Below are 16,115 nucleotides of genomic sequence, written 5' to 3' on the forward strand. Positions count from 1 at the left end.
GTTTTTTATCGCTATGATATGGTCATGTAAAGCCTGATTCAAGTGTGCTTGATCTGAATTTTCAGTTCCAAGATATAATTGTAACGTATTATAAATATGTTACAGAAAATCTAAAAGCTTTGTTTTTGTGTATGGAAGTTTTTTTTAAATATCTACGTAAACAAGGATCCTCTTGTAGGTACTAGTGATGGCAAGGCAACACAAAGTATCAACACAAGGCTCTATTAGTCTATGCTCGGATGGAAAAGAAAAACAAAAGGCAAATTTTCTTTTCTGTCATTTCAAATTTTATATTTCCCACGCGAATTTTCCAAACTTCACTTTGCTCTGGAACAGATATTTCAATAGCAAAAGCTTTAATTATTTCAATTATGGGCGTAGATGTTGAAACTCTTTCCCCGGGAAATGGTTTGTATACAAACAATTGCTACATAACCTTAAAATATTCCGAATCTATAACTGAACAATACTGTATTATACACAGGCTCCACATACCCCAAGCCTGGACAGACAGTGGTAGTTCACTATACAGGAACTCTACAGAATGGAAAGAAGTTCGACTCCTCCAGGGACCGTGGTCAACCTTTCAAATTTACCCTGGGCAAGGGCGATGTTATCAAGGGCTGGGACCAAGGATTGGCTAAAGTAAGTTATAACTCTAAAGCCCGCAGTGAAGTCTTAAATCAGTTGTAAACTCATTATGAATAACATTTATAAGTGGTCAACATTTACATACATAAGTGGAAAGAAGTAATCTCTGCCTACCTCTCTGGGAAAGAGGCATAGTATATGTATGACTCATGAAGAAAAAAACAGTAAGAGATCTATATCTTTTGTGGAATATAATATATATACTAAACATTAAGTCAAACCCCCTATAAGTCCCAAAAAAAGTGAGCACTCTTTTGTATACCCTAACTGCCTTAGTCCAAAAGGAGTATATCATTCCACATACTACAATCTCATGCATGTTCTTTTCGCTCCATCCACATTCATAACTTTCTTCCAGCATGGTTATCAGTTAAGGGTACTTTATGCTATAATTGTTGAATAAGTATAAAACAATTAATTTTTATGAAACTTTTTCATTGACAGATGTCCGTAGGAGAGAGAGCAAGACTCACATGTTCACCAGACTTTGCTTACGGCTCCCGAGGACACCCCGGTGTCATACCACCAAATTCTACCCTGATTTTTGATGTTGAACTGTTGCGTGTTGAATAGTTATGATATTTCACAAACAAAATAATTTATTGCTTGACAAATTATAATAGATTTATGTAAACTGTCTGCTACAAATGTTCTCAAAGTTCCTTTATCCGCCTGATGGAAAGAAAAGTTGACATTTGACATAATAAATGCAGACTGTAAACCCTATTATGTAATTACTCTATTTATTGACAGTATTTTGGACATGTTTGAGTATTGCTTTATACATTGCAACTTAAATGGCAACTATAGAGATTCCTTGAGGTAATCAAATTATAAGGTACACTTCTCAATTCCATCAAATACATGGAACCTTGTTCATAAATGTTGACTAGGAATTTCTTAACAATTATCTCCCTCTCTATCTTTGCTATAGAGTTAGGGAAAGAGGGATGACCAATGTTTTTTATCAATGTTTGTGCATCCATCAAGTAGACTTCGGCTTGATTTCTACCTGTTATGATGGTTAGTGCTGATGATCTGTTGGTGTGGGTCAGGCATATCTGGGTTGTTCAGTGCCAAACAGAAGGCAGCACAAACTTCTGTCCAGAGAGGTGAGGACTTAACCAGGATTAACACCAGGAGGGAGAAGTGCTATGCAATAAGTGATAAGAAACACTATATTCAATAATGCTTTTTTTTGGCAATGCCAATGTTAAGATGAAGGCAGAAAGGCACCAGTTTAAAAATGTCCATAGCACATAACTTATGCATTTCCCGTTATTAAACATTTCTGTTCTAAGGAACTGTATTATTTAATATATTTAATAATCTCAAGCTAGTTTAGTTTAGCATTTACTTAATGTATTAATCTTTGTTAATTATTCTGTTTCTTCAATTTTATTTAATAATTTTAATAAATAAAATAACATGTGTAAAATGTATTTTATTTGCTACCTTTAAAGAGTATCTTTGGTATTATAATAATTATCCTATAATAAATACACATTACATGTTATGTTTATAAATAGCTAGTGATAAAATTTCCTCAACTTAAATTACTGGTCCCAATAACAAGTGTCTTTTATATCCCAATTGACATATAAAAATATCCACCATAAAACATTAGTCTAATAACATATCACTTCTATAACTCTCCAGGATAATAATTCATCAGTGGCACTACATAATTCTTCATGAATGGTGACCTGCATAATGCACACATTTCCAATGCACCATAACTACATTGCATGCAAAAAATATGTCCACAAGGTAACACGCATGGTTGTATTATCTCTTCTAAGCAAGCGACACATGATTTATTACTATCTACCTCATTTGGAGTCTCTCTCATCTGATCCATATACTTTTTAGCCTGATAAATACATTTTCCACATGAAATAAATGAATGCAGAAGTGTAACAACCCCTAGTAACCTCAAATGAGCATAATATGCTGCTGCAGCCGGTCTAACGTGAACATAATCAATCCCGGTCAATGACTTCCCAATCTGGATAGGGCCACCATTTATATAACACAATGCCCGATGAATACTTATTATTTGAGGTATCATTGATGTCATAGCCTTAAGTAAAACTAAAAACACATTTTGAGCCTCGGGCTGAAGCGATCCGTTCTTTTCGACACTTTTTTCCGCGTTCCTCAGTAACCTTCTAGTAAAATTTTCTCCAAATGTTGATAAAATGATGCTGAGTAATCGACTACTGAACGATGGTAATTTATGATAACTTTCATCAACTTGGACTATGCCAGAATACTCTTCTCCTAATGTCTGAAGATCTTTCAATGTTGTGAAGGATTTATACAGGATTGAAGAGACTGGGATGGCTTTTGCAGCGTGATATGAAGGTAAAAGTCGGGCTATAGAATCTGCAAGCTGTTTCTCATAAAGGTCGTCTTTCTGCCACGCCCTCAATACTTCAGCTGGTTGCGCTACTGGTAGAGCCATTCTATCAATTAAATTTGTTACACTGTTTATTTTACATCAAATGAACAAGTTTATTTTTTTATTGTTATCTACGCTCTACGAATTGGTTAGGTACCTTTTCCTTGTTTATCTGCTTTATTTTCACTATTTGACTCTTGACAATTAGATCGCGACATTGACAGCTTAAATAATAAAATAAGCAGCAACATGCATCTTTCGCTTTATGACTACGAAAGGTATTTCTTGTTGGAAATACCAAATAACTTACTCCAATAAGTACGTAACTTTATTGTATAACAAACCTTGCCCGGTCATCAGAATTGTACTACGGGTAGATATATTCTTTGCCACGAGCAAGAAGAGAGACAAGAAATGATATGTTGAAAATGAGTTTCATTCATATAATCACGTTTATATCTCTTACGTTCAGCTGTAGGGCTTAATGATAGAATTGAAATTAAAATACTGAAAGGTTCCTAGTTCATCGCCTTAAAGAAGACTCCCAATTTTATAAGCCTATCTTTTAGTCGCTTTTTACGACATCCATAGGAAGAGATGGAGTGGTCCTATTTTTTGATATAATGGAGCGGTAGTTACAGTAGAAGTAAGTAAAGATTTACAATTTACTCACAGATATTGTGTAACATCTATACCTTAAGAATCGACTTAATTATAATGGTGACTTCCTTGTTGTAATAATAACTCGTGGTTGGTATACTTATCTCAAAGAATTATCTACAAATAAAACAATAATTGGTATTCTTAAAAATATACTATCACACAAGTTGCAGATGTTTATTCATGAGCAGATTCTATCCTATACACTCCACTTCATTTATCAATATAAAAAATAAATATCGTGCATAGGCCAGTAGTACAGTCAACAGCATTTCTTCTTAATTTCAATACACGAAACTTTTAGAACCGACGTGCGATTGACTTTACCAATTATTTTTATTATCATAATACAGTTAAGTGACCGTAATAAACACTAGTAGTATCATAACATTTGCATTATTACGATTTATATAGGTAGTAATATACATTTATCGATGTTTTTATGGTATGGTATACGTATTATTTAAATTGTAGTACTTTATTAATACAGGATGTATACCAAACATATAGTCTATAATATAATAATATAATGGTATGTTCTCTAACACACATAACATACTGCTTGACTCACATCCAAAAAATATGTGAGCTAGAATTACTTTTACATATAGGATAGGTAAAGTACACCTTGAAGAACCGTAATGACAAAAAGAAAAACAATAAATAAAACAAATGTTGTAAATTCTTGACTCCTAGCAAACTACGATCACAAGGTAGAAAGAACGCAAAGATTATCTATAGATTTAAGAAAAAAACACATCAAGAGCGCCACTTCTTCTGTCCCTATGGTGGGTTCTGTACCCCCACCAAGGGCGCGAGTGTCAGAAGAAGTGGTGGTATGTGTGCGCGTGCGTGTGTCAAGTTCGTCGTCGTTTCGCCGGCGTCGTGGCAGGCGGCGTAGACGTATTTGCACGTCGGCGTCCGCGTCGGGAACCGCCATCTTCGTCTATGAGGGGGGAGTCCCAGGCTGAGTAAAGATAGTGTTAATATTTATTTATCGACATTTACAATATACATACACATAATCTTGTCTTTATCAAATCAAAATTACAAGAAAGCCACAATGATAAAATTCATATTTAAATTGTGACAGGTTGTTTGCCTTTCCCCTAGTAAAAGAACCCCCAGCAGTATTGGCCTTTCCCTTAATTGATTTTTACAAGAGAAGCAGCTGATATGCACTAACATTAGTGACAAAAAAATGAATAATTCATTAGCTTTTATAATAGAGAGTGCAACATTTGTCCCACCTTTGGTCTTGGGAGTTTTGTTATCTTTCTGTGAGGTTGACTTCTTGCTGGTGGAACTGTCCCGCGTTCCAGATGCGTTTGAGTCGCGTGAATCACGCCTTCGGTCTGCAATAAATGATAACATTACAATTTATATAATTCCTTTTGGAATGTATGTATACCTGAGGTTAAGTTTGCCAAATTTGGATGAAATATATTTATTTAAAACATCTAACACTTAGGGTAGGAACACTGGTCACTAAATAAATAGGTGTTATCTCACCATAATCTTTCTCTGACTTGATGCTAGGTGTGTCTGTAGACGCATGTGAGCTACCGCTTTCCTTGCGTGTTTTAGTTGCCAACGCACTGACACTGTCCTTGCGAACGCCAGCTGAAAAATATAGTGATGTGGTTACTTTTTTTATACATACACACATATAATCACATCTTTATCCCTTGCGGGGTAAAAAGAGCTGACAGTCTTGAAAAGACTGATAGGCCACATTCAGCTCGCTTAATAATAGAACTGAGAATCAAATAATAACATGTTGCTAGTCTATCGCTTAAAAGAATAATTCAAACTTTATAAGCCTACCCCCTAGTTGACTTTTACAACTAACATGGGAAAGAGATGGAGTAATCCTATTCTTTTTTATATTGGTGCTGGGAACCACACGGCCACTAATAACTTAGTTAATATTATATAGTTACCAGTCACAAGTTCCCCAGTGGTACATACAAAGACTTTAACACCCACAGATAATGTACCTTTTTAACAATGAAAGAAATCATAGGTTCCTCTGAAGATTAATCCTTTCAAACTTCCTGCAGAATCAGCAATAAATAAGATTTTTAGTTTAACATGGTTGGAGCTGTCCTCTACTTTCATTATAAAAGGTGAATCTTACGGCACCTACACTCAGATTTCCGGCCACCACTCAGTTATCAGTAAAAAAAAGATTTTACCTTTAGGAGTGTTATCTTTAGATGCAGTGCTTCTAGGAGTGGATGGTTTGGGTGATGGGGTACGGCCATCTGTAATAATAATTATGTTATTTTGCAGGCAATATTGGCAAAGCGCTTATAGAGCTCTATTGAGGTCTTTGATTCCTTACCTTCACTATCGTCGCCCAAAACAGTATCCTTGCATTTTTGTTTAATCAAAGTCCCAAACTCACTTTCAGGTAAACTGAATGGTACTTCTTGGTTCGGAAAAGGAATCCTTTCCGTGTCATCTAACATCGAAAGATCGTACAGACTTTCTAAATGCTTCCAAATATCTTGAGTCGAAATCTCTTTTGTGATTGAATTGGAGAGTTTCTCCCATATACAAGCCATTTGAAAATGTTTGTTTATCCCGACCGGTTTGTGATTCGCCATCGCATAAAATAACTGAATTTCCATATCTACATCCCATTCCACTGCGTCGCCGGTTTTAACCTCTGCCTCCTCTTCGCTTGATACCATTTTGTTAGTCAATTAATATTTATTTAGAATCTAACGTAGCTATGTTTTTACTTGTGCATTTTTATTTGCTTTTCTAAAAATGTGCAAAACAGTAAACACACACACGAAAGCTGGAGTCGAATGTACGTCATGATGTACCTATTGTTTACAATTTACTTTTTTGACATTGACATTGATTTATGCCAAGACAAATGTAACCAAGAGACTGTATAAGAAAATATTTTGATCCTTGCGAGGTAGAGAAAAAAAACTGTCAATATTAGCAGCAACTGTTATTGTCAACCGCAATTTGTGTAATAAATGTTGCTTTGATTGGATTTCCCATTAATTCTCTCTCACATATTTAGAATGATTTCTCATTAAAATTGGGGTGTGATCTCTTCAATTTCACGTATTTATTATACAAGAATAATGGCAAACCATTATGAAGTGCCTAGCTGGTAAATTCTTTGAATAATTTGTAATGCAACCTTGTTATCACGCCGTAGCGTATTTGTTGCACATAAATTTACTGTGATTTTACTGTTTTTAACAATGATTTTGTAATTATCGGTAACGTATGGGAATAGTTTTTCAATTAATTTGAAAGTTACAGCATTGTCTAGCGTATTTATTGTGAATAATCGCTTTTATGCGACATGTTTTTAACTTTTATTACAGGGCCGGCAAGCCTCCCACCGGGCTGCATTTGGACGTGCTTAAAGGCGACAAGTTGATCCAAAAATTAATGTTAGATGAGAAAAAGTGTTATTTGTTTGGAAGAAACCCTCAAATGAACGACTTTTGTATCGATCACGCTAGCTGCTCACGAGTACACGCCGCTTTCGTCTATCATAAACATTTGAATAGAGCCTTTTTAGTTGATCTAGGCAGCAGTAAGTATGTTCAATTGTGAAATAAAAAATAGAACAAAACTACAACAGCATGTACCTATTGTATGTAACCTATATACCTAGGTCCAATACTTTTTTATTTATTTGAACTAACAGATTCTGTTACAATACTAAGTTTTAACAAAATGCCCATAATATGGGACCTTTTCCAGAGCTGCACTGATTATTTCATTCATTTGTATTCATTTTTAAATCAAGGCTATTGTAACATAAATTTTCAGTTAAATTTATTATTTACAAAGAAGTGCCTTAATAAAGTTATGTTATTAATTTACAGCTCATGGGACTTACATTGGGAAAATGCGGTTGGAGCCGAACAAACCCACACAGCTGCCGATCGACTCTAATTTCCACTTTGGAGCTTCTACAAGAAATTATATCATTAGGTAAAACTATTGAGCCACTTCATACAGATAGCATTTACAAAAAAAAGAACTGCATCAAAATCCATTGTGTAGTTTTAAAGATCTACATCTACATCATACATAGGGACAGATATGGGAAATGACTTTGCTTTATTCTCTGGGTTATTTTAATTACCGATACCTCTGGTCTTAAGTAATTTTATTTACTAAATTACCTCTGGTGGAAGACAAATACCTCCAAATATATTATCTGATTTTTAAATTTCAAAATAACAACAATATTTATTTTATCAACCAGTTGTTGTTAGTAGAAACATTTAGTATTATAATGCATTGTAGGGAACGACCAACGGGCAACTCTCGCGGAATCATGGAGGATTTACCAAACACAGAGCAGGAGGGAGCACTACTTGGATTGCCAGAAACACAGACTGAATTGGACGTAAGACTTTTCTTTACATAAAGAAAATTAAACTAGTGTTACATTAATTGAGCCATTGTCACAAAGGCCCTAATTGTCTTATTTGTTGTGCTGTTGCTAAGATTAATCTTTCTGAGATAACAGCTCTCAACGCTGAAGCTCTCTATGAGGCGTGCATAGTCCCATCATGTAGTTAAAGCTTTTTAAAATACCTACATATCTTAAAAAAATCATAAAATTTAATAATGTTTAAGTTTATAATTTAAAATAGTTCTTTTTTTTGTTTAGTTTATTGTTATGTGAAACTGTTACTGTAAATGATATTCTTAAAATAATATTTCTACACAAATTCTAAATTTTTTTTTCTAAATTTTAACTTCTAAATGACTTGATTAAGTACCAAGTTCCTTATTCACTTTCAGAATTTGACAGAGTTCAACACGGCCCATAACAGAAGAATTTCTATGTTGGGCATCTCAACAGATGACGGAACAGATGTTATAAAGGTAAAAAAATTTTTTGAGCATAATTTAATATTCAAGCCTAAGATAAAAAAAAATTAATTGTCTGGTGTTTGCCGAAAAAAAATAGGAGCTTACCGATTAGGCACTTACTACTTGAGAACTTACATTAAAAGTTCTCAAGCTAAGGGCCGTAGTAACCTGTTAAATTGATGATTTTAATAAAAATAATAACGACGATAATAAAAACGAAATAAGATTGGGAAAGAATATAGCAGGCAGGTTATTTTTCATGCATTAAATTTAACCTGATTAATTGTACATTAGTTTGAGAGCTATCTAAGAAAGCTAAAGCTCTTATAGTGAGAGAAAATATCTTAAGGATACCTACCTGCACATTCAGGCCACTGGATGTGTAACATGATCTCATATGGCTTAGGTTTTCCTGCAACTTTTGAGAAGGTCAGACGGGTTCGAACCACCTTGTGTAAAGAAGTGATCTAGAGTAGAAAAGACTGAAGAAAACGTTCAAATGTATGGCTAAGTGATCGAATTTAGATTCAAATAGTGATAGGTAACAAGAAGACTCCCAATTTATTTGCTGTCCCCTTAGGCGCCTTTTACGACATCCACGGGTAAGAGATAGAGTGGACCTATTCTTAAGTTCACGGCCTCTGTGGCTCAGCGGTAGTACGCTTGTCTGTGACACCGGAGGTCCCGGGTTCGAATCCCGGCCAGGGCGTGATGAGAAAAGAACTTTTTCTGATTGTCCTGGGTCTTGGATGTTTATCTATATAAGTATTATATTATAAAATATAGTATCGTTGAGTTAGTATCTCGTAACACAAGTTTCGAACTTACTTCGAGGCTAACTCAATCAGTGTAATTTGTCCCATATATATTTATATTTATATTTATTTAAGTGCCAGGAACCTTACGGCACTATTATATATCTCTGACAAAATAATATATTTTTTTTTATTATTATTCGATTTCAGCCCCCCACAGGCACCAAGCGATCAGCATCCATGCCTACCAGCGGGGCCAAGAAGCAGAAGAGGAATGTGTCGTTCAACGAAGAGGTGGACATTATCAACCCGGAGGACATTGACCCCACCATAGGAAGGTTCCGGAACCTGGTCAAGTCGACCATAGTGCCGAATGCCAACGCTCCACCGAGGAAACTGAAATTGCAAAGCGCAGATGATAGTGAGTATTTGTAGCAGGGTAAAACTCTTTTTAATTTTAATTTTATCTTCTAGGATTTAAGTACCCTTTGCCCTTTTTAACTTCTATCGTTGTGTTTTTACGTCTCACTATTCTTAGGGGTAGAGAGCGCCAATAGACAAGACTCGAAGGTCAAGCCAAGTAAGTATGTGACAGGGGAAAGAAAGCAAGAAAAAATATTTATTCGGCACTCGGAACAAAACATACATACATACGTATAATCACGACTTTATCCCTTGCGGGGTAGACAGACATAGCTGACAGTCTTAGAAAGACTGACAGGCCACATTGCTGTTTGGCTTAATGACAGAATTGAGATTGAATTAGTGACAGGTTGCTAGCCGATGGGCTAGTGCCTTCGTTAGACGATGGTCTAAAAGAATCTTAAGTTTATAAGCCAATCCCTTAGTCGCCTTTTACGACATCCAAGGGAAAGAGTTGGAATGTTCAGTTGAAGTGGTCCTATTCTTTTTTTCTATTGGTGCCGGTGAATACATACATATAATCATCAATCTATATTCTTTGCGCAATAAACAGAGCCAACAGTCCCGAAAAGACTGAAAGGCCACGTTCAGCTGTATGGCTTAATACATACATAAAATCACGCCTCTTTCCCGGAGGGGTAGGCAGAGACTACCTCTTTCCACTTGCCTCGATCTCTGCATACTTCCTTCGCTTCATTCACATTTATAACTCTTTTCATGCAAGCTCGGCGGTTTCGGGTACTTTTGACCTGACCCTTTACCAGGACGTCCTTAATTTGATAAAGAATGAATCTTAAAAAGAATCTTTTGTGGTTTAATGATGGAAAAATTGATGTGTAAACGAATTGTCTCCAGGTGCCCATCACATGTCACTCCGGCTGCAAGAGATATCCCGGAGCACCAATCTATACTCGGATTTGCCAGCACCCAGCTCTCATCTTAGTCTTATCGGAGCCAGGTATTGTAACTAGGTTTACCAATTTTTTAGGTAGAATATTTTTTTTTTTATTTAGAAAATATGGTAATACTGCTTTAGTGGTTCAGTTTCTCGGTACCCAGAAGCGGGCACCGTAACTGCTTTCCCGTGGGAATTTTGGGAAAACTGCGCTTGTGGTTATAGGCTACTTTTTATTCCGATTTTTCGCAAGTAGCCTATGTTCTTCGCCTTTTGAAGGAGAAAGGTGAAAAGAGGGGATGAATGTATGTAAGTACGGAAACTCGCCCACAACCACACGGACAAAGTCGCGGGCAAAAGCTTGTTTATATATAATTAGATACATACATACATATGGTCACGTCTATATTCCTTGCAGGGTAGACAGAGCCAACAGTCTTAAAAAGACTGAATGGCCACGTTCAGCTATGTGGCTTAATAATAGAATTGAGATTCAAATAGTGACAGGTTGCTAGCCTATCGCCTAAAAAAGAATCCCAAGTTTGTAAGCCTATCCCTTAGTCGCCTCTTACGACATCCATGGAAAAGAGATGGAGTGGTCCTATTCTTTTTTGTATTGGTGCCGGGAACCACACGGCACATATATAATTATATGTGTATTATTTTCAGATTGGGCCTGTCCCTCCCTAACCCCGCTCCGGATGTGGAACTAGAGGGTCCCGAGCCACATCTCAACATACAGCCTCCTCTGCCCCATTCAGGTAAAATACTCGTGTATGGCTTTCTATTTTGTTCTATTTTTGACGGCCTCTGTGGCGCAGCGCCAGTACCCTTGTCTGTGACACCGGAGGTCCCGGGTTCGAATCCCGGCCCAGGGCGTCTGGGTCTTGGATGTTAATCTATATAAGTATTTATTGTAAAATATAGAATCGTTGAGTTAGTAACTCGTAACACAAGTCTCGAACTTACTTCGAGGCTACCTCAATCAGTGTAATTTGTCCCGTATATATTTATTTATTATTATAATTTATTTATATATATCAAAAAGCTTGCCGCTTAACACTTTAAAAGTAAGGTTAAAAATTATTTATTTATTAAATGAATCCTCTGCTAATTTACGCTGAAAACATGGTGCCCAGCCAACCTGAAGTCAACCCCGCCGACAAGAGTTTATTTTTATACTAGCGCCCCGCCCCGGCTTCGCACGGGTGCAAAATTATAAATGTTATTATACATAAAAACCTTCCTCTTGAATCACTCTACCTGTTACAAAAAACCGCATCAAAATCCGTTGCGTAATTTTAAAGATTTAAGCATACAGACAAACAGACTAAAATAGCGACTTTGTTTTATACTATGTAGTGATTATTTATTTATTGTTTCAGTACCAGAGGACGGCGGCCCGTCGGCCGGGCCCAAGAAGAAGAAATACGCGAAGGAAGCGTGGCCCGGCCGGAAACCGGGACTCATACCCGGCGTATGAGTGTAGATGTTAATTATGCCCTATGCTATTGTACACGAAATGTTCGTTTTATACTTCAAATAAAGGTAAACAATTTTGAAACGTCTTTTTATTAAATAATACTATTCTTAAAGTTAACATTTAAAGACATCTGTTATTTCGTTTTGCTTTTCAAATTATGTTATATTAAAATGTAATTTTTTACAGCGAGACGTTTTAAGATTGTTTAACTTTTTAATTACCTAAACAAGGTAACTTCTGTAAGAAGAGAACCAACACCAATGGAAATATTTTTAAATTCGATTTAAATTTTGAAATTTCTAGAGCTTTCTCCGAAATGCGAGAAAATCGCTGACAAACATACATATATAAGTAGGTAAAATTAAAAAAAAAATGCATAATAAAAAGGATTGTTCCCGCGGGATTTGCAATAATAGACTAAATGCACGAGCGATGCCGCGGACAGATGGTAGTATAATGTATAGGGTGTAAGTGAATTAGATAAGATATTGAATATTTTGTACATTTTGTATGGGATATTCATTTCAACCTGTCAATGAGAGGATGTTCATTATATTGTGTAAATAAAGTATGAGTTTTTTCAATTGTATTTTTAATTTTTTTTTCAAATTATTGTATAAAATCACAGCTTTAATGCCGGCCGTCTATTTAGAAACGATGACAAGTTTATCCTTTGGATACCGAACCCTAAAAATATAATGGGATAATTTCCTATAAAAACATTGAGGAAACCTGTACATTCATTGGATGGTTTACTGGATGGATGTGTAACCATAATCCAATTAGGGTTAGTTTCCCCTGCAAAGGTTGCGGAGGTCAGACGCGAGGTTTTGTGTAAGAACCTGACTTAACCAATCCAGGATCATGGTTAAAGTATACGCCGGGCTCCGCTCCAGAGAGGTGAGGTTGTAACCGAGACTAATGCAACTAACAGGAGAGAGAACATAAATTAATAATAATATTTATTTTGGAAGAGTCACTGAGAGGAGGACTCAGTTGATGTCCTTATTATGGTCCTGTTAAAGATTGGTGACAAGTTCAAACGGGATTAATAGTATACATAATCTAAGCCAATAGCTGAACGTGGCCATTCAGTCTTTTCAAGAGTGTTGATTCTGTCTGCCCCGCAAGGGATATAGACGTGACCATATGTATGTATATATGTATAATCTGACCTTCCACACTGGGCGTCTTTCTGCTGCTGCCATCCGTCACGCTGGATGCGCGTACCGAGCGCACGTTGTCCAAAAAATTAGAGACTGCACTATTTTGATTATTTTTTTTATTTCAGACTAAATAAGTTTGTTAGTTTTATATTGTACTAGCGACCCGCCCCGGCTTCACGTGGGTAGCGTTATTGATTTTCATACAAACTTTCAATCCCCATTTGAGTACTTTAAGGGTTAATTTTAAAAAAAGGTATACTTTGTAAGAACGTTTTTAACTATATTCATTTTAAAGTTAAACGTCTTCAGGATATATGTCCTTTAATATGAAACGCGATTTACCAGGCACTCAGGTAGATTATTTTGGAGTCGAAGGGTAAAAAGACGTGCTTAGTATGTGTACATGGGTCAGGTTCATCTGCTTCCGATTGTACCTACAAATATTTTAATCATACCTTTCCTACTATAAAAAAATACTCATATGGGTAATTGTGTCATACGAAAATCAATAGGCGATCGTATTATGTATACCTATAGTACCTAGGTATCCTTTCGCTTGATGCAGTTGCCAGCAAACTACGAACTAATTGATATTTGCTTTGATGGTAAAGTACTCTGCCTAATGTGGTCGCCTCTGGTCTAATAGCTCATAATATGGTTATTAGACTGAAAATGTCAAAAGATACATTACCTACTGTACTAAATTGTATAAAGCGAAGTCGTTTCCCGCGGCTGCCCCTCTGTATTGTATGCTTAGTTTTTTAAAACTACACGACGGATTTTGATGCAGTCTTTTTTTATTTTTCAGGGCATGATGAGAAAAAAACTTTTTCTGAATGGCCTTGATGTTTATCTGTACATATAAGTATTTATTATAGAATATAGTATCCTTGAGTTAGTATTTCGTAACACAAGAACTTACTTCGAGGCTAACTCAATCTGTGTAATTTGTCCCGTATATATTTAAAACGATTAAATTGTTCAAAACGAAAGTAAATAGTCATGGCTGTCATAAAAAAGCAAAAGAGGGTATGATCGCGGCGATATTGTCAGAATGCACGAGAGTCGCTGGACAAGACGAGTCCTGGAGTGGAGGCAGAGAGCTGAGACAAGAGAGCGCGGCAGACCACCACAGCGCAAAATCGTAACTGGAGAGACGACATCCGACGGCGCAGAGGCTGAGACTGGATAAGCCGGGCCCAAGATCGCCAAGAGTGAAAGAGAGAAGAGGCCGGTATCCATGACTGGATCCTGAAAAGGCCACCATGATGATGGTGAGAGTGATCAAGAGAAGGTTAGTTGTATAAATGCTAACCGTGAGAAGCCGGGGCGGATCGCTAGTATAGTTTAAAATACACATGTATGTATTTTAACGGACTTAGCTAGTAATCTAGGCCTATCTTATTCGATGTAAGTAGGAACGTTTATTTGCATCGTTCAGATTGTTTGTAAGTACCTATATGTATAACTCGACTCATAATAAAACGATATTGATGATTCTTTTTTAGAAACTCCATCTTCCACTTAAAAAAAAACCACAAGACCACGTAATATTAAAAAGAAGTTTATTTATACGTACTATTCATAAATAATAAATGCGCTCGTAACATACATACTTTTATTTTGTTTGATAAGTAAAAATAAGTAAAATCGTTCTTACAAAAACCATTTGGATATGAACATCATTTGGTATATTTTAGACCATTAAATTCCAACCCTACTTGGATCAAATGAAAGGTGTGTCGATGACCTGGTGTGAAAAATAAAGGTATAAAATTAATGTGTGTGCAAAGCATTTAAAAGACAATTATGTTGCGACCACGTTTCTGTGACCGCAACAAATTGCTCCGTGAAATGTGAGTAATTTACATAAATTAATTACTCTCACGTCACACATTAGCGACGAAATTTAAACAATTGGGGTTTATTTTACGTAAATGGCGTTTTTTAAACAATTTTTTTTTCAACAAGTTGCATTATCTGAAAGTAAGGCGAGCCTTTACATGGATAGGTGTGCGGTAAAAAAAAATGTGAAAAGCAGGAACGTAAGTAGTTAATTTTAGTTAAAAGTCAATTCATGAGCTTTGTAATTAAAATATTTGCCTTGACTCACAACAATGAAAAAGGCTCCGCGATAAAATAAGCCGGCTTTGGCACAAATCGTATTGAAAGTGCGGGTCATTAGACATTTTTCCGTTTAAAGGCTTCTCTACACTATTCAAGTTGACAGAGACGTTAAACCCATACCTATTGGTCATCATTCTCCTAGTCTCTGAGTTGGTTGTGTCCAAGGGAGCCTGGGGTCCAACTATGATCAAGATCCTGATGTGGCCAGTCATAAAATCTTTGCTTGCGCGATTTAGAAGCTTTGTTGTTATTATTAGTAAGACTTCATTACTGAAGCTGAAGGCATTGCTGAGATTGGCTGATGTTGAGTGACGTTTGGAGATACTTAAAGTCAACGAACGAAATATCAATAAATGATGGTATGCTATCTCCTTCATCTAAAAACGAATGAAATTTAAAACGATCGGACTGATAGTAGGACCCATTAGGTATTCCGATTTCTATAAACCATAAAAAAGTATTGCGGTATATTTGTATCATAAAACTGTAATTGCCTGGTAGGAAGCTTGTTTACTTTGTTATTGGTCTATGATGTAAAAGTTAAACAAAGATATTATATTGTTATATATTGGTTTTATATTTGAAGTAAAGCGTGTTCATAATTTTCTATGTCTAATGCGATTTACCACACACACTTAGTAGAATCTTTTTACGACTATAAAAAATTTTTAAGCAGACC

The 16,115-nt window shown here is 36.0% G+C and overlaps 4 protein-coding genes across 5 annotated transcripts; 2 read left to right on the plus strand and 2 right to left on the minus strand.

Moving 5' to 3' along the window:
* The first annotated feature begins 216 nt into the window (after positions 1–216).
* LOC106135854 (peptidyl-prolyl cis-trans isomerase Fkbp12) lies at positions 217–2,089 on the plus strand. The gene is made up of 3 exons (XM_013336249.2): positions 217–408; positions 485–645; positions 1,096–2,089. Exons 1-3 carry the CDS (start codon positions 240–242, stop codon positions 1,222–1,224), a joined length of 459 nt encoding a protein of 152 aa, XP_013191703.2. The 5' UTR covers positions 217–239; the 3' UTR covers positions 1,225–2,089.
* LOC106135853 (peroxisome biogenesis factor 10) lies at positions 2,071–3,228 on the minus strand. Its single transcript, XM_013336248.2, has one exon. It carries the CDS (start codon positions 3,116–3,118, stop codon positions 2,297–2,299), a length of 822 nt encoding a protein of 273 aa, XP_013191702.2. The 5' UTR covers positions 3,119–3,228; the 3' UTR covers positions 2,071–2,296.
* A 622-nt stretch (positions 3,229–3,850) lies between these two features.
* Positions 3,851–6,553, minus strand: LOC106135887 (MRG/MORF4L-binding protein). 2 transcript variants are annotated; one of them, XM_013336288.2, is made up of 5 exons: positions 6,063–6,553; positions 5,914–5,982; positions 5,228–5,338; positions 4,966–5,070; positions 3,851–4,682 (listed from the first exon to the last, which is right to left on the minus strand). In XM_013336288.2, the coding sequence occupies exons 1-5, from the start codon at positions 6,412–6,414 to the stop codon at positions 4,573–4,575; spliced, it is 747 nt and encodes a 248-aa protein (XP_013191742.2). In that variant the 5' UTR covers positions 6,415–6,553; the 3' UTR covers positions 3,851–4,572. The 2 variants fall into 2 exon arrangements, with proteins under 2 accessions (XP_013191742.2, XP_060807185.1); XM_060951202.1 differs by lacking the exon at positions 5,228–5,338.
* Positions 6,554–6,691: 138 nt separating this feature from the next.
* On the plus strand, positions 6,692–12,723 carry LOC106135882 (nuclear inhibitor of protein phosphatase 1). The gene is made up of 9 exons (XM_013336283.2): positions 6,692–6,854; positions 7,075–7,289; positions 7,585–7,693; positions 8,012–8,114; positions 8,516–8,599; positions 9,553–9,763; positions 10,621–10,723; positions 11,330–11,421; positions 12,046–12,723. Exons 1-9 carry the CDS (start codon positions 6,826–6,828, stop codon positions 12,141–12,143), a joined length of 1,044 nt encoding a protein of 347 aa, XP_013191737.1. The 5' UTR covers positions 6,692–6,825; the 3' UTR covers positions 12,144–12,723.
* The last annotated feature ends 3,392 nt before the right edge of the window (positions 12,724–16,115 follow it).

This window comes from Amyelois transitella, chromosome 24, assembly GCF_032362555.1.
Source record: "Amyelois transitella isolate CPQ chromosome 24, ilAmyTran1.1, whole genome shotgun sequence".
Lineage (NCBI taxonomy): Eukaryota > Metazoa > Arthropoda > Insecta > Lepidoptera > Pyralidae > Amyelois > Amyelois transitella.